This window comes from Labrus bergylta, chromosome 17 (assembly GCF_963930695.1).
Source record: "Labrus bergylta chromosome 17, fLabBer1.1, whole genome shotgun sequence".
Classification (NCBI taxonomy): Eukaryota; Metazoa; Chordata; class Actinopteri; order Labriformes; family Labridae; genus Labrus; species Labrus bergylta.
This window is the reverse complement of record NC_089211.1, coordinates 25,078,928-25,096,856: the sequence shown is the minus strand read 5'-3', so window position 1 is coordinate 25,096,856 and position 17,929 is coordinate 25,078,928. Positions and strand designations below refer to the sequence as shown.

Below are 17,929 nucleotides of genomic sequence, written 5' to 3'. Positions count from 1 at the left end.
AGATTTTTCTCAGTGCTGCCAATTAACTGAAGAAGATACCAGGGGCAGCCAGCCTGAAATTTTCTAGACATTTTCCCGAGTGCAGAAATGAAAAACACTCTAACTTGCATTTTATGTCGCTTCTGGCGCCCCCTGTGGACAAAGTGGGTTACGTCTTATCTGTGCTGGTTTTGTCCTGTACCACACGAGAAGTGCTTTCTGATGCTGTCTATTCACTGTAGACCGTATCACTCATGCATGGTGACTCATTGCCATGGAAACGATGAATCTTTTTTCTCCCATTAGGCAGTTCTTAAACATCGAGAAGCTCTGACTAAAAGTTCTGCAGGAAAAACCAGAAGAAGAAGAAGACGTGCACGACCATCGAGCAGCACAGTGGAAATGATTTCCTCACTTTTCAGCGAATGAAAAATTACATCTCATACTTTTTTTTTTTCTTTATAGAGGTGGCAGTCTTATGAGCGGGCACACGATGCAGCCAGCGTGGGCGTGCATTGCACCCCAAAGCCATTCCTTAGCAACAAGTGCAATTTCTGCTCCCACTGAATCTCTGCGGTCCCATTTAGTGAATGAAGTCTGAGAGAAAGACTCCTGAGTCGCTGTGACCTTCACAGTCACACCTCAGAGTGCACATGCTTTCCTATTACGGCCAGAGTTACCTCGAGTGCACTTCTCTGAAAATACTCCTCATGTTCAGCCAGAAAAGTCAACGTATGTCGATGCACATCCATCACAAACGACAAACCAAAAGATGCATTTTCTTCTCATGGTTTAGTCTCAGAAAGGTAAAGATCTCGACTGCTGAGCGTCCTTGAGCAAGTCACTAAATCCTTACCTTCCCTGTGACGCTTTGCAAGATAATAAAGGCCTAAAGGGGATCAGGGGGAGCATTACTCCTGAACACAAATACACTAAAATGCAGGCAGAGACAAAGGTCTTTAAGTGTCATCAAATTGTGAAATTCAAATTGAATCAACACCCGGGCTGGAGGGCTAATCCACCGGAGGATAATTATGTTTGGAGGAAACCTTGTGTTCATCCAGTCTGCAGGGCACAGCAAACCACAGGGATTAATTTGTGGCTTTTATGAGCTCAAGGATACATACACATATGTTTAGCTTTGAAAAGACAGAAGAGGCACCAGCGCCCTCCAGTGGACGCAATAAGTTTGAGATGTTTGGTCCTGAAAAGATCCAGCACTCAGATTTAGTAATGTGAATGCTGAAACTGTTCTTTATGCGTTACATTAACGCCCACTGGACTTTAAAAATGTATCTTCCTTACATGCACTCTGTGAGTAGTTACACACACAGGGATTTTTTTTCTCATAGTCCACTGCACAGCTCCTACATTGCACCTTTTGTACATTTTGTGTTTTTTATATTTTATTTATTTTATATATTGTAATAGCTTCTTATAATGTATTATTTAAGTTGTTGCTAGTTCTGCTTTATTTCCTTGTTAATTGTTTAGCACGTCAAATTCCGTGTATGTGTAAACGTACTTGGCAATAAAACCTGATTCTGTTTCTGATTCTGATTTAAAGTCATTAAAAGGTGTGATTAAAGTGAAGTTACTGCAGCCTTTAAAAGACAATCCTCGAGGTGAAATTGGAGCATTAGTGTCATCATGTTTATGAGCTCAAATAAGGTCACTATGATGTCATCAATCAGACTGAGTAAATCCTCGTCTCGTTCAGGTTGCCGCGTCCTATGCGTGACTCCAGTGTCAGTCACTAAAATAAAACAGGAACACAAATAAACATATCGACTCTCACTGAAAAACCTGCTTTTTTTAAATCACATTAACCTTTTCTGTGACTGATAGCGAGCGCACACAGAGGATGAGTCATAGCCGCGGCAGCATTGGATTAAACTCTGCGTTGTGATTTGTATCTCGGCGCTCAGACAATGAGATCACCACATCAGCGTTTATCTGTCAGTGTCATCAGGAGGAGCAGAGGATGAAGGTCACCTCTGCTCCATCGCTGTTTTACTTTAAACTGCGGACCATTTTTAAATACTTTCAGACGAGGAAGGCTTTTCTATAAGTTCTTTCTTTTACTCAGAGTATTTAAATTGTCCTTAAGAAAATGATACTGAGTGACTCGCCATGTATCCAAAAGGAATAAATGCATTCATGAAGTGTTTTCAAACGCAGCTGTGAGGTGTTTTATAACGACGCAGCAGAGATGGAAAAGAGACATCAACAGAACAAACAATTATTCATTAACTTATTTGTGTTAAAAACACAAATAATGAACCATAGTGATGGTTATACGTGTCCTAAAGACCGGTCTCTAACCCTCATGCATCATGATGGACATTTTTGTCCATTTGGTCAAATGTTTCCTCTTCATCTGGTCATCATTTTGTCTGTGTTAGTGCATTTGGCACATATTTTTTGTAAGAAAGTCTCTCTCTTCACACAATTTGGAATGCACGTTTATTTTTTTTTAAATAGATCAATGGAACACTGTGAAACATGTTTACTACCCTCTTTAGTCATTAAGGACAAAAATGTCCACTTCCAAAAAAAATGCTATAAAGATAAAACAGATTGATATTTTTTTCTACTTTTTTTTTTTTTTTGCATAAATCTCAGAAACAACTCCAGCCCTGCTCAAAACTATCAAATATTGAATAATTATCAGGAATTTAACACTTTAAATGCCAGAATCATGTAATCAAACTAGCATTTAAAGGGTTAAATTCATGATAATTATTCAATATTTGATAGTTTTGAGCAAGGCTGAAGTTGTTCAAGAGATTTATGCAGAAAAAAGTAGAAATTGGACATTTTCGCCCTCCAATGTCCAAACAGGTAACTACATTTTAAATCTGATGCTACACAAAAACTAACAATGCATCAAAGTCAATATTTTGGATAATCTTTGACATATCCAAGACTGATTTAAAAAAATCCCCCAGCCACCAAATATTTGTTATACGGAAAATAACTAATTTTGTGTTTTTTTCTTAAATAACAATAGTGACATCAAGTAATCAAACTGGCATTTAAAGGGTTAAATTCCTAAAAAATATTGAATGTTTGAGCAGGGCTCAAGTTGTTTAAGAGATGTATGCAGAAAAAAGTAGAAAAAAATATCAATCTGTTCTATTTTTAGAGCAGTTTTTGTGAGTGGAGATTTTTGTCCTTAGTGACTTAAAGGTCCCATATTCTTCTTTTTCTGGTTTTATTTGCTCTTCAGTGTGTTTTCCAAGTGTCCTGTGCATGTTTAGATTCATCTATGTGCAAAAATTCAAAGTCCGCAAAAACGTGGCTTCTCCTACGTCCTCCTGTTAGCTGTAGCATTAGCTGCATGTAACGCTCAGTTCTAGCCCCCCTCGATAAACATTTGTCAGTCCGACGTCATTGTCAGTGTGAGATCACTGATCTAAGCCCATTGGCTTGTTGTGGCCCAGCAGCTCATGTTGCACGCCCACGATGTGCCGCAGCCTGCGGTAGCACAGTAGTGCTAAGGTGCTAATGTTTATGCTCCCCTCGGACGGAGCCAGTGGCTGCATTCCCAATATGGTAAAAGAGGCGGGACATTTCCGAGAACTGTGCTGAGCAACTGACCAATAACGACAGAGCGGACATGTGGGGACTCTGAACCAAGGGGCAACCTCCGGTCTCGAAAAATGAAGCCTATGCGGAAGTACAAAAAACTGCAGTTCCTCGAGGTTCCTCTTGAGGCTGGCTGCAGAAGCGCTGGAAGTGCCATAAGCCCACAGCCAAAAAAGCCCGTTTTTACCACAGGAATCAACATGTTTACAGCCTGGTTCAAAAAACGAGATATATCTGAGAAGTTGACGGCCCCTTCTCCTCACACTGTGGGGGGGGTGAATTTTTTTATAACTCATCGGATTTTATTCTATTAAGGAAAACGACTATGCCCATATTTGGTTGTGTCAGATTTGATTGACAGCTCTGCGCGCTGCATCTGTCTGTCAGGTCAGCAGGTCAGGAGGCTAACAGCTTGATCCGTCTGATTTCTCCTCTTTCTTACTTCGTTTGGAGAGTTTGTTTAACACATATCTGACAACATACATGGCTTGCTGTGCGGTTAACAGACCATCCAACAAGTTGATGCTTCAGTTTTTTTCGGTAAGTGATATAGTAGTGTTATATTTACTGCTTACTCATGTGTTTATATTTACGGACCTAGCTTGTTTAGCGTTAGCTTGTAAACCAGTCGGCTAACTGTGTAGCTCATTATTTACATTATTTACATTATTTACGGTCAATGGTTTAGAAATGTTTGTTGTTAAGATGTTGTTGTTGAAAATAGTGAGTTAGTGTGATGTTAGAAGCTAAAGGTTCATCTCGGTGGTTATCTGACGTTATGATGAATGTTATACTCCACCTAAATGTGGACATTAAAAACAAACTTTGTGTAGTAATTATCCGTCAGTAACATAAACTGAACTGAACCTAATGTGCTGTGTAGGTTATAGAGGATGACAGTAAAGTTACATGGTTGATGTAGTGTCTTAAGATTTGAGCAAACTGTTAACAAATTAAAAAAAACTTCACTTTGTAAGAGCATCTGTAACCATTAAGAACTATATTAATAACCATATTCATTTTCACTGAACTCATACACAGAATATAGCTGTAGAAATATAAAATATAAATAACATGTGGAATGAAAATAAGATTTAAAGCACATAGATATAAAGTACAAGAAATAGTTTGAAGAATACAGCCATGTACTGAGCTCATGTTAATAATAAATGAGTTACTGTATGTTCTGTACTAAAGCACAGAGAGTTGGGACCTGTTAATGATTTAAATAATTCAGATTATATTTGTTTCATGTTAAGATGAAGTACTATCCACAATAAACTGCTTAATTTTTCCTCACACAAAATCTGAGACAATCTGATGTGGAATATCATTGTGTGAGTGAGAGAGCTGAAAACAGCATGATTACAATAATGTTTATCTTCTTAACTTTGAATAGATGTTGATTAGCTGAATACTGGACCTTCGTTGTCTGGGTAGTACACTGTTGGATTTATAAATGTGCTCTTACACACAGATGAATACAGAAAAATAGATGAGAACAAAAAAAATGATTTAATGAATAACTGATTTTTTCTCTCTTTCTTTGTCATCCTGAAGACCCCTCACTAAAAGTCCATGTTCTCCTGGATCCATGTCACATGCTCGAGCTTCTTCTGAATGACTTTTCAACAGTTGAAGTTTTGCTGAGAGAAGATGTCCAGCAGATAAGACAGCAGTACATGAAGGAGCTCCACAGGCTTCAGGAGGAGGAGGAGGGTTTGCACCTTGGAAGACTGTATTCATGCTGTTCAAATAAAACTAGATCTCCTCCAAACAACTTGCAATCAAACCATTTTCTTCCCATTTTAAAACCCTTTGTCCAGTTTAGATGGGAGAAGTTGATATTATGTGATATTGATCTGGGAAGACTACATTTCTAAATCATTTTTAACTGTGTTTTTATTCACCAGTTATTGATCTTATTTACTCTCCATGTATCTTGATTTAAGAATGGGGCTGTGTTTAAGGGCATATTTTTGCAATGACTCTGTTCCATCCCATTTTCAGAAATGAACTGCATTAGTATTTATCAAAAGAATAAGAAGTTGTGTAAAAGTAGACTTCCTTCCCTAAGCTATTGAGTTGAGCATTAATCTGAAATGTATACTCATAAGTAGACATAAAGGAGTGCATTTATATAGAAATATTTATTTAATCTGAAAAACAACATTAAAAAAAGTCTGTTTTTACAGCAGAGATGAACATGTTTACAGCTTGGTACAAAACAAACAAATAGGTGTGATTAGCTCATGTCTCGATGGACACACTGTACGGGGGGGTGAATGTTTTGATGACTCATAAGTTTTAATTTGATGAAGGATAAGAGTTATTCACAATAAGGCGTGTAGCTGACCAGCTTGACAGGTGGGCGCGGTGTAACGGTTTGTCAAAAGGCTTAAAACCCGTCTCAGCTCTCTGTCTGTGGGTGTCATCACTCAGGCCATCCGGGGGAGACCTCCCTCACAGCGAGCTGTTGAAGAGAAGCAACCGAAGTCCACCCCAGAAGAACCAACAAATACAGATGTTGTTGAGGCTCAGGTTTCTTCCTCTGTCTCTGCAGCTCTCTGGGCACCTCGATGGACCAGTCACCAATAATCCACACTGTGTCTATAGGAGAAATACAAAGGTGTTCAATTAATGCCTCAGACAACATGTACAGTTAACTACATGTGACAGCTCAGGCTGTTTTTTTGTTATGAGCCACATCTGCAGGAATAATATTGAACAAGATAGCTGCAACTCATAATAATAGATGCCAGTCTTAAACAGTATTTTTTCTAATACTTAAAAGTTTTTGTTGTGAAGCTGACACTGTCCACAGACTCCATGACTTCACAGGTTCAATAGAAAACAAATGTCTTATAATAAATACTAAATCATTATTTTTCAATTGTCATGTTCACCTCATCGCTGTTGACATCAGTAAATATAAGACACACACATTCCTCTTTTTGTCAGAACAGTAACATGAACTGTATGCTTTGTAATATTGATTTCTTCTGGATGTCTCATATTTATTTACAGTTTATGGATAAAACTTTGTTTATGTATTGCTCTGCTAACACTGACAAAGTCTAACTGCTCTGACAAATAACTAATAACCATAGTTGTATATTTAACAAAGTGTAGTTTTAAGACTTTAATTAAATATTTGGGTTGAATATAATTCGTTTTAACTGTTGTAGAAAAGTTAAATGTTAACTTACTGTTTGTAGAGTTTTCTCAGGATGAGCAGGAATAGGGGATGATAGCAGCCTAGCTGTTAGCTATGCTGTGAAGTGGACTGCTAACGTCGAGCTGAATGGGCGGAGCTAAGTCCCGCCGGTCCCGCCTTACTGCTGTAGCTAGGTTGATCCGAAGTTAGGTTGAGACTGCAAATCCAATATGGATGCGGCCGTCGATTGGACTCATTTTCTGCTTATGTAACAGACGGGTCAGGGTTCGTCCAGTAATATTTACAGTCTATGCTCTGAACGTGGTCACTTCAGAGCCTTAGAGAGAGAGTCAGAAGAGAGCCGGTGCACGGAGCGGCAGTTCATGAAAACAGACACTTTTTTAGAACTTTATCTATTGTGAACATACTTTAGAAGGTACATGGATTAAATATACGAACCCCAAAAAGGGCAGAATATGACCTCTTTAAGAGGGTAGTAAATGAAACTGATGCTTGAGGGTTAGACCACTTCTTGAAGGTCTCATCTCGGAATCAAAAGCATTTCTTACCCAGTCTTGTCTCGGTCTCAGACTGGGCAGACTCCAGATTTTAAATTAAGACCGGTCAAGACCACCACTGATGGGCTATTCTTCCACATCATCACTGTGATAAAAAGGAAAACGACTCTTTTTAAAAGAACAAATAACTTCATCCATCCATTATCATTGACGGCTTTTCCTGTTTGGGGTCGTGGGAGAGCTGGAGCTGATCCCAGCTGCCATCGGGCGAGAGGCAGGGTTACACCCTGGACTGTTCACCAGCCAATCACAGAGCAGATATATAGAGACAGACAACCAGCCCGATCACATTCACACCTACGGACAATTCAGAGTCAGCAGTTAACGTAACGAGCATGTCTTTGGACTGTGGGAGGAAGCCGGAGAGAACCCACACATGCACGGGGAGAACATGCAGACTCCACACAGAGAGACTCCTGCGGGGGAGACAGCGCTCTACAATGTTTTTGAATTTGGACTGTAGTACCCATTTTAAACACTAGATGTCTTCACTAGGTGAGTAACTGGTTCATTTAAGAACACAAAGAGCCACTGTTGTTTCAACCAAACCCCCTGAAATCAGAAGCACAGATTCACATCGTTGTGAACTCACCAGGCTGGAGGTGAGGGAGGGGTCGGACTTCCCGAGGTTCCCGGAGCACATCCGGACCAGATTGGAGATCTCAGCTGATGGTGTCTGCGTCTGCTGAGGGTTTGTGGGTAACAGAAGGTATTTTCCTGCGGAGCAACAACAACAAAGACGAGGATCAGTGAACACTTTAATCCAAAGGGTGATTTCCCCCGATGATCCTGTCAAGATGTGGAGGTAAAAAATGAGAGGAGGAATGATCCCTGATCCAACCAGGAGGTGAATCTCCTTTGAGATCAAACATCTCTTTTGAGTGTCTGCACCGATTACAGAATCAGAGGATAACACACATCAACTTAAGAAACACACATCTGCAGCCAGATGTGGAGGCCTTTCGAAGTCATTCAAAATCACTTTAGATGCATCCTGTGAGATCAGCTGGATTTGGAAACTGTTTTCAGGCAGATGGCGCCGCACACTGAAACGCCATTCCCCGGTTAAGTTCAGACTTTAGGGACAGAAGTGAAGGAGAAAAACAAACCTGGATAAATAAGTCATTGCCGTAGGCCTCCTCCAATCAGCCAATGAGAGATCACGTTGAGATTTGTTTCCACTGAATGACTCTGAGGTCAGGACGGTGAATATGGAGAATATATTCTAGACTAATATTTGAAAAACGCCTCGGAGTGATTGATTGCCCAAAATAGTCAAATCTTCGATTATCAGAGCCTCAGTCGACTTTCAATCTAGCCGTCAAAAACAAGGGTCGTTCCATTCCAGCTTCATGCTCAATGTCTACATTTACAGAGATTTGTCTGTTTACTACTTCATGGCTAATTTGATGCAGTTCTGAAAATATCTCGTCGACTTAATGGATCTCCTCAGAGTGCATGAACTCTTATTGTCTCTTATTGGCTGGAAACAGTGAATGGAAGGTCCCGATTGGCCAAACCAGGAGTCCATCAAAAGGTCAGAGTGAAGCCGACATTTTGATTTATCAAAGTTGTTTAATTGATGGACTAGAGAAAAGAAGAATAACATACTGTACTCACTGCTTAACTGTGTTTCTAGATCACGCTCATTTCAGGTAAATTTACATGCAGTGTGAAGATACCAGCATAATAAAGATCGCTAGCATTAGCATGCTAACACAACAATGCAGCGCCAGTTGTTTTGGTTTCATGCTGGTGCTCAAGGGCGACATCTGCTGGATCAAAAAATCACATATAAAGCCTTTAATAATAACATGAAAGTACAGTATGATCTAAAGTGCACAATTGTGCCTGAGCTGAATTCACAGCGCACCCCAGTGGAGAGGGGTGTTATTACAACAACAACAACAACAACAAAATCGATCTCAGGATTTCCCTGAATCGATACTGAATTGGGAAAATAATAATTGCAATGCATTGATGAATCGATTTTTTTTAAGCAGCCCTAATTATTACAGAAATACAGTGATGGAAAAAAGAAGCGAGAATAGCGAGCCCAGATCGAGTTTGACTTCAAAGGTTTATTTGATATCTGATAAATTAACATTTGTTTTTCACATCATGCAGGCCGACCACCAACAGATTTACCATGTGCAGCCAATTCATCCAAAAATAACCTCTTACACACTCACACAACAATCTCATGTGACAAACGGCGGGGGGGGGGGGGGGCGTGGCGGTTACCTCTGTGATGGATACTTTTAATACCATCAACAACTTCTGAACTTTTCCTTTCCACAGATTTTAAAAATGATTTCAGCTGCGTTTTATCCGCCCTGCAGTTTGTCAACAAGCGCTGTCACTCTGCTGTCACTCGTCATGTGACATTGCCCCGCCCCGCCCCCTCCAACCTATAAGCAGCTGTAGTAAACAGGGTCGAATGTCAGAGTAGTAACATAAGACAATTGTAGCCGTCTGCTCGTGTTAAAGTGTAAACACATGAAGCCGCCTCATCCTGCACACAGACCGGATGTTGAGGGGTTAAATTAGGCCAGAGGGAGGGAAAGCCCATTAAGAGATCAACGTTACATAATCAAAGAGGCTGCACACTACAGAGAAGAGACATTCAGCTCAAAGTCTACAGAACAACAGGCGTTCTTTTTTAAACACTCAAAGAAACATCTACTTTTTCATCTCCCTGGTCCGACAGCTAGATGGCACTAAACGCTTCTTTTTGTCCACTTTGCTCTGCAGTCTGTAATCCTCACAGACCGTCACACAAAGCAAAGATGTAGATTACAACTGAATTTATGCAGCCTCAGCACCACCAGGACTCCCCAAACTGTGAAAACAGTAAATATCACCCTTAAGGGGGATATTCATCACCTCCAGAATAGACTACTGCAACAGTCTCATCTTCACCTGCTGCTGTAACGCCAACATTTCCCAGTTTGGGATCAATAAAGTAATGATATTCTATATTCTATTCTACATTCTACTCTACATTCTATATTATATTAATTTTATTCTACATTCTATTGTATTCTACATTTTATTATATTCTATATTCTACATTCTATTCAGTTCACCATTAAAAACATTCAGGAAACTTAAATACATCCAGAACTCCGCTGCTCGTCTTCTCACACACTCTCGCACCCGTGACCACATCACCCCCGTTCTTCATGACCTCCATTGGCTCCCCGCCCTCCAGCGTATCCACTTCTAACTCCTCATCATCACTCCCCCCCACCCCCCCTTACCTGTCATTTTGCACAGGTTTCATGTCCTAATGGTAGCTCTGTCGTACATGATGGTATCATTTGGCTTCAACAGTTTGAAATGTCTCTTTCAGAGTTTACTTTGTTTCCTTTCTCACTCCTCTGCAGATGGCACATATTCAAGAAATAAAGAAAAGAAAACTTTCTTTATTCTCTTTTTTTCACTTCAGACAGAATCAGTAAGAAAACCTTTACATAACAAACACTGAACATTCACAGCCAGCTGATGACAATACACTGGGCTTAAAATATTAAAAAATCACTTCCTGGTAACTGAAAAGAAACCAAACAGGATGAGGGGGGGATAATATGGACTTTCCTTCCTTACTGGCAAACGTTTTCATCGCTCGAGTCCATCACATCCCAGCACAAAGGAAATCTGTCATCAGACTCTCATCAACACTTTAAAGAGGGTCGGTATGCGGCCGTATGGGAGAAGAGTTTCACATCCTACGCAGGTATGTGGAAGGTCAGAGCGCTCCTCTCCGCTCTGAACTTTGACATGAAATAAGAGGAATCAAAACTCTCCACACACTCTGTCATTCCTCCACTTGGGTTGGGTTTCATCCATCAGAACATTTTTCAAACAAGGTCACGTCATAATGTCGACCTCTAAAGGCTTTAGCTCCATTAGCAGCTTGTACCAGCTCTGTGTCGTAAACCAATGAGACGGAACTATTTTGAAAATGTACCATTCTAAGACAGAGAATTAAAATGGGAATCCTGCAGTTCCTCGAGTGTCCACTAGAGGCTGGCTCCAAGAGCACAGGAAGACACATACACACCCATTCTAAAAAGCTGTTTTTACAGCATAAATTAACATGTTTACAGCCTGGTTCAATAAAAAAAATCAGTCTGATCGGCACACGCTGTACAGGGGTGAACTTTTTTATAAAGCATCCATTGTGATTTTATGAACGATACGTGTTATCCAGAGTTAGGGGTGTAGCTGACCTGATTGACAGGTGGGCGCGGTGTAACGGTTTGTCAGGAGGTTTAAAACCCGCCTCAGCTCCAGCTCTCAGCCTGTCGTTAGGTTGACTGAAAGTTAGACTGAGACAGCATTTCCAACATGGCGGCTGCTGCCGATGAACCTCCAGTGCCCCCTGCAGGAACAGATGGGTGATGTCACTCAGGCTTCGTCCATTAATATTTACAGTCTGTGGTTGTAGCAGACGAGTATGTTTGCTTCACCTAGTTTTGTTATTTTTAAGGAAAGCTAAGCTAAAAAAACAACATTCTGTGTGCACAAGAAAATAACTAGTTGGCTGGAATGTAAAAATCTCTTTTTGGGATAACTCCGCTCTCACTCATGCATTTGGATTTTTCCCTCATTGGTGGAGGAAATAGTTCCCACTATTAGACTTGAGGTAAAAACCTCCTGCTTGACAGCTAGGTCTGACATGTTAGCCAGCTAGCTAGCAAGTTGCTTCTTGCTTGTTTTCGACATTGGCGGAAGAAAATATGAGTAAGGTCCTAATCCGAACAATTCTCCTTTATCTTCATCGTCTCCCTTCTACAATCTCGGCGATATGAGCTGACCTGCTTCAGGTTCATGTTTGTCTATCCATCTTAGCAGACTCATTAGGAAAGGCTAATGAACTCACTCAAAGGTCCCTTTGATGAAAACACATCTTTTTATTGTGTGTGAAAAGGTCGACATCCTAATCAGCGAGGTGAAAGTCCTCAAAGTGAGATCCATAAAACAGACAAGCAGCCTCTGTTCTTAGAGAAGAATCGTATATATCTGTCATTGATGAACAGATATTTATTCACACTCGTGATCCACACACGCTCTCCTCTAACCAGAGGCAGAAATCAACTGTATGCTCCTCTCTTTATCTTATATCCATCTGTTAGGGATCCCTTGTTTGAGAATCCTGGATTTAAACTTCACAGCCCGGTTTCCACCAAGCGGTCTGGTTTGGCTCAGTACAGTTTGGTACGGTACGGTCCAACAATACTCTTACACCACTAAATCACAGCGGCGCAACAAAGTGTAGAAAGCCAAAAAATCCAACAAAGAAGAAGAAGGTGACACAGTAAACAAAGATCAATGATTCTTAGGACGGTCGGCATCTCCGGTTGTAAAAACAACAGCAACCTTGAAATTACTCTCTCTTTAAATCCACAGGATATTTAAACAACGTGTGTTTTGTGTTTGTCCTTTATTACAACTGTTGCACAGGAAGTGGCAATTCATTCGACCAATCAACGGACTGCAGTGTATAGTTCCAACCTTTAGGGTCGGATCAGTACGCTTGGTAGCCCAACAGAAAGGTAGCAAAAAAGTAGGACGGTACGGATCGGTTATCGACAGTGGAAATGCCAATAAATGTGTACCGTACTGAACTGAACTGAACCGGACCGCTTGGTGGAAACGGAGCTAAAAGCATCCAGAAATCTTGTCCTACTAAAATCTACTCTATCTGGTCGGGGAGTTTGTAGTCTCTAAGTCTACACTGAAGGATTTGCTGCCAAGCTGCTGAGTTAAACCTGAAATCCTCACACAATGATTTTTTAAAACTCTACAGGGGGATCTTTCTGCTGACTTGACACATTCCTCATCACAGGAACAGGCTCGTCCAGGATGCTGCTGACATAGTTTCTTGTTGAAATCAAGCGCCGTGGGAGCCATAGCAACTGCACTTATATTTATAGACGTGAAACTTTTTTCATCAACAGCAATCTTAAAGTTTTCAAGCCTTCATCATGGGAGAACACAAGAATGTATAAAACATGAATGTCATCCATTGGTTCATGGAAAGTAGTTTTAAAGCCCAACGATGGAGGTCAAGAGGTGAAGGTGGAGTTATGGTGGGGCTTAAACCTCCTGACAAACTGCGCCACCTGTCAGTCATCAAAGCCACGCTGCTTAGTATAAAAATGTTATAAATTCATTTGTCCCCATACAGAGTGTCCCACTAAAGAAATGAGCTATAAATATCAAATTATTTCTTTAAACCAGGTTGTAAACATTTTTTTTTCTGCTGTAAATATGGGCATTTTAAAATGGGACCTAATGGGGATGCCTTGGATTTGGAGTCAGCCTCAAGTGGACACTAGAGGAACAGCAGCTTTTTTGGATTTCTGCATTGGCTTCACTTTTCAGCATTGGACAGGGCTCCAGAGTGCGACCAATTTGGCCCTTTTTTTAAATCATACTTTAGCCTATATATCCATGTGTTGAGTTATAGTGATGTCTGCAAAATTAGTCCGGCCTACTTAAGGTCTCATTTGAACAAATCCGGCCCCCGACCCAATAGGACTTTGACACCCCTGCTCTACACCTTATTATTGTTTCAAAATAATTTACATTATATGAAAGTTATGGAGAGCGATAAAAAGGTGACCTTATGGCGTTAAAGGTCTGGAGCCCTGTTGGAGGTTGCTGATTGGGGAAGACCAATGAACCCGGTAGGAAATTAACTTTTCAGCTTCTTCCTTTTCAAGAGACTTGGTGTGTTTGTAGAATTTCTAAAATCCATTTTGATATTTCCATCAACCTTGGACAAATATGATGTGTGTTGCCTGTATGGACCTCTGTTGCAAACCTAATTGCCCCTTGGGGACAATAAAGATTTTCCAATCCAATCGTGTCATGTTCTTAAAGTTGTTTTATTGAAAAGGTGACCGCCCAGTCCGAGTAATCCTTCTGTCTTTAGAGCTTAGTGGCCGGCACTAAACACCAGTTTTCACCGTTTTTTTTCCACCATGATAATTTGGTGACATTTTCAACTGAGAAAAAAATTAAGTGTCTGTAGCCCTCCATTGTTCATGATAAGGACGTACTTTTAGAAAACCTTAAGTGGCTAAAAAGCTGATCTTGAAATGATGGGTTGATGCTGTTCAGGTCTGGAGGACTTTCGGTAACATTTGGGTCTCAGCTCTTCTGTTCACAGATGATCTCATCCTGTTGGCTTACAATCTTCCCTCTGATGCACTTTTTAATGATTTCCTGCCAACGGTGACTCTGCCATTGTTGTTTGTCATTGTTACTTCAGCGAATCTCTTTTATTAACAGATGGTGTTTATCGCTGCTCGCAAGATAAAAAAAAACAGTCAAACATTCTGGGAAGAGAGGAGTTTTTACCTCAAGTCTAATAGTAGAAACTTTTTCCTGCACAGATGAGGGAAATGCCCAAACACTATTCACAGCCCCGTTTATTCTGAGTAACAAAGGCAGCTTATGGGAATACTTTTTAAAGCCCTTTTTAATTACTTTGAAGTTTAAAGGAGCAATCTGTAAGATTGTGTAGTGAGTGAAATGATAAAGTGATCTTACTATCTGATCAGACATTAAGGAAACATGCTATGTTGAAGTGCTGGCTTCTCTGACAACAATGCAGCAGCCAGTATGTCCTCCTTCTAACTTTAGATTCTGCTCCTGAATGCTCTGGATTTGTTTGGACCACAGAAGGTAGGCGCTTTTCAGGCGACCCCCCTCACACGGCCGTTTTGAATGCCCCTCCGTTTGCCAGATATGAGAGCAGTTATCAGGTCAACAGGTGTTGCAGTGATGGAAGCGGTCAAGAGAAGTGGTTCAGATAGAAGTGATTGTACCCGACCTAAAAAGCCTCTGCATGTTTCTAATAAGCTCCACGAGCAGAAACGTGCTCAAACTAGGATCAATATTGGAGATGCTTTTGAAAAATGGAGAGAGGTTAGAACACAGAAAGGTTTACAGACCCATGCAGAGCTGGATAAACACTGAAGCTTCAGAGTCCACCACATGGTGACCTGAGTGAGCATCCACTCTAGAGAGGAGGGGGGGAGACAGCTCTCTATGATGTTTTGAATTTAGACTGCAGTACCCATTTAAAACACTAGGGGTCAGAGTTACATACTGCTTCTTTAATAAAGTCAAAAGCCCAAAAATAAATCTTAAAAAATATATATTTTAGAGATAATAAGGGTGCAGAATTTAAAATAAAGAAAATAAAAGTCAACAAAAAAGGAAGCTGGTGTAGAAGCCCACTGTAGAGATCTGGCAATGAAGAATCAGTTCTTCTGTACTCGAAAGAATCAATCCGTCTAAAGCAGATCAAATACTGATGACAACCTAAGACAGGGGGACCACATCTAAAACGTTTACCTGTGAGTCCTCCCCCAAGGCTCCTTCTGCGGACGTTCTTCCCATCCTCACTGAGATGCCGTTTGAACTTGAGAGCAGGACTTAATCCAAACGTCAGCTCGGGGTCGCTGGACTTTCTGAGGCAGGACGAGGGGGGGTAGAGGATGTGGTCGTACTGGAGGAAGAGATGGAGGAAAATATCTGTGAGTTAAAAAAATACTTTTCAAAATACACAGAGGTTGATCTTATTAGGAATTAGGAAGTAATAGAAAAAGCTTTGAGTTCATCGCAGCATTAGAAGTCCTGTTAAATAAAATGGGTCACATCATCCTGATCAGGACATACTGTATTTTGTACCATTTGGTCAGAGCATCAGTTTGACAGGCTGCAGGGAGAGACGACACAAAGGCAGTAACGAGCAACACACCATCAAGATATGCAGGAGAAACAAATCAAAGTAAATTCCTTGAATTCCCTCCAAAATGCAAACCTTTCCTGCCTAAGTGAAGGGAGTTGAGAAATGTGAGAATGCCTCTTGTGTAAAATAAAAATCAGGAGTGTGGTGACCCAGGTAAGACTCTGACACTCGAGGACTTCAGCGCATGTCCTTCCCCACTCCCTCCCAAAGTTTGCCACTCTATCCACCGTCCTTCTCCACAATAAAATCCATTTGCTGTAAAAAAAAAAGTGGATCACAGAATTCTTTCCATTTAAGTTTTACAGAGGATAAAACTGAGACAGACGAGTTTCAACATCTCCGGAGACTCAAGTTTGATCGAAACAAAAACCTCAAAATCTACTTTTGTAAAACTGCCTTTAGGCTTTCCATGATGGCGGAAGGATTTATGCACCACTATGAAAAATAAAACTGCACATCTAGAATTGAATTCCCCAAGTGATGGAGCGTGGGGATTTCCAGGACTTTCCTCAAATGATGTTTGGCAAACAAAATAAGTTTTGTGGGTCAGTTTCTTGATCTAAGACTTGTAAGGCTGCCACACCCAGAGACCACTAGAGACCAAACAGTCTTAGAAATAGGCCATTATCTGGAGCGCCTATGTAGATGTGACTGAACATTGCCCTTAGGTGTGAATGTGAGTGTGATTTGATTGAGTGGCAAACAGTCCAGGGTGTAACCCCGCCTCTCGACCAATGACAGCTGGGATCGGCTTCAACCCCCTGCAAACCCTGAACGGATAATGGATGGACAGAAATATTGTCAGAGATGGTTTGTAAAGGGACTCTGGGTTGGTAACCGGAGGGTCACCAATTCAAATCTCAGTATGGACCAACATGGACGTTGGTCTGGTTGCTTGAACTACCTCAAACAGGTCAGGGGCGCCCCCTGTGTGCAGTCCCCTCACTCTGAAATCTCTCCATTAGTGCACGTCCATATGTTCTGTTTGTGTATGTGTGTATTTCAGGCCTACAGCATGTGTGTGATGTCTCAATACCTGACCTCTGACCTTTTGAAACCCTGTCTTTCATCACTCAGATCAACATATCGCTTCCGACTGTCCCAGGGTCGAGGTTGAAACACAAGGGACGACCAAGCCTTTTTTTAGTAACAGCACCAAAAGCACTGGAACACTTTACCTCCACATGTTGGTCTGTCCTCCACACCGCCTGTTTTTAAACCAAACCGTAAATCGCACTTACTTTTTACTTTTTATGTCCTACCTCTTTTTACATCGTCTGTGTTTGAGTGTGCAACACTTTGGTCAACTTTTGTTGATTTGAAATGTGCTTTATAAAGACAGTCAGATTGGATTCTCAGGGATAAATAAAGTATCTAAAAAAAGATGCATTTTTAGGAAAGGCTCTAGAGACAAGAGCCAATCTGTCTGCATCAAAGAAATGATCCGTTTGAAACACACAACACAGTGGATTAGACTATCACCACAGGGAGAGTCAGTCTGTTGTATTGTCAGAAGATAATGACCTTTGCGAGAAGCTCAGACCTCACAACAATGGCCGGCGGTGAGGAAGAGGCCCTCCCTGAGAACACAAAGATATCCACGGCTCAGTGGAAGGAAATACCCTCTGCTTTTTTCTGAGATGATTCATGACCCCCGGTGCTGTAAAGGACAACTTTGAAGGGCGCCCTGACCTCTCAGAGAATGCAAACATGAGAGTGACTCGACCCAGACTGAAGACAAAAAAAGAAGACATGGTGGCCTCCTGGAATCAGCACTTCCTGGTCCTGTCTGAGCAAATCAGAAATTCCCTGCCTCAAAGTGGGTCTTCAGTATCAGAGAGTCTTAATCAT

The 17,929-nt window shown here is 41.0% G+C and overlaps 1 protein-coding gene and 1 long non-coding RNA gene across 4 annotated transcripts in view; one reads left to right on the top strand and one right to left on the bottom strand.

Annotated features, from left to right (window-relative positions):
- Positions 1 to 17,929, bottom strand: part of mast4 (microtubule associated serine/threonine kinase family member 4) — a 129,383-nt gene that overhangs the window by 87,198 nt on the left and 24,256 nt on the right. For all 3 annotated transcript variants that reach the window (XM_065965306.1, XM_065965308.1, XM_065965307.1), the window contains exons 2-3: positions 15,682 to 15,835; positions 7,898 to 8,022 (exon numbers count right to left, since the gene is read on the bottom strand). In XM_065965306.1, coding sequence (XP_065821378.1) covers positions 7,898 to 8,022; positions 15,682 to 15,835 — 279 coding nt within the window. The remainder of the gene's footprint in view (positions 1 to 7,897; positions 8,023 to 15,681; positions 15,836 to 17,929) is intronic.
- On the top strand, positions 3,721 to 5,775 carry LOC136183198 (uncharacterized). Its single transcript, XR_010669031.1, has 2 exons — positions 3,721 to 4,110; positions 5,131 to 5,775. It is a non-coding gene; the product is annotated as an uncharacterized lncRNA (long non-coding RNA).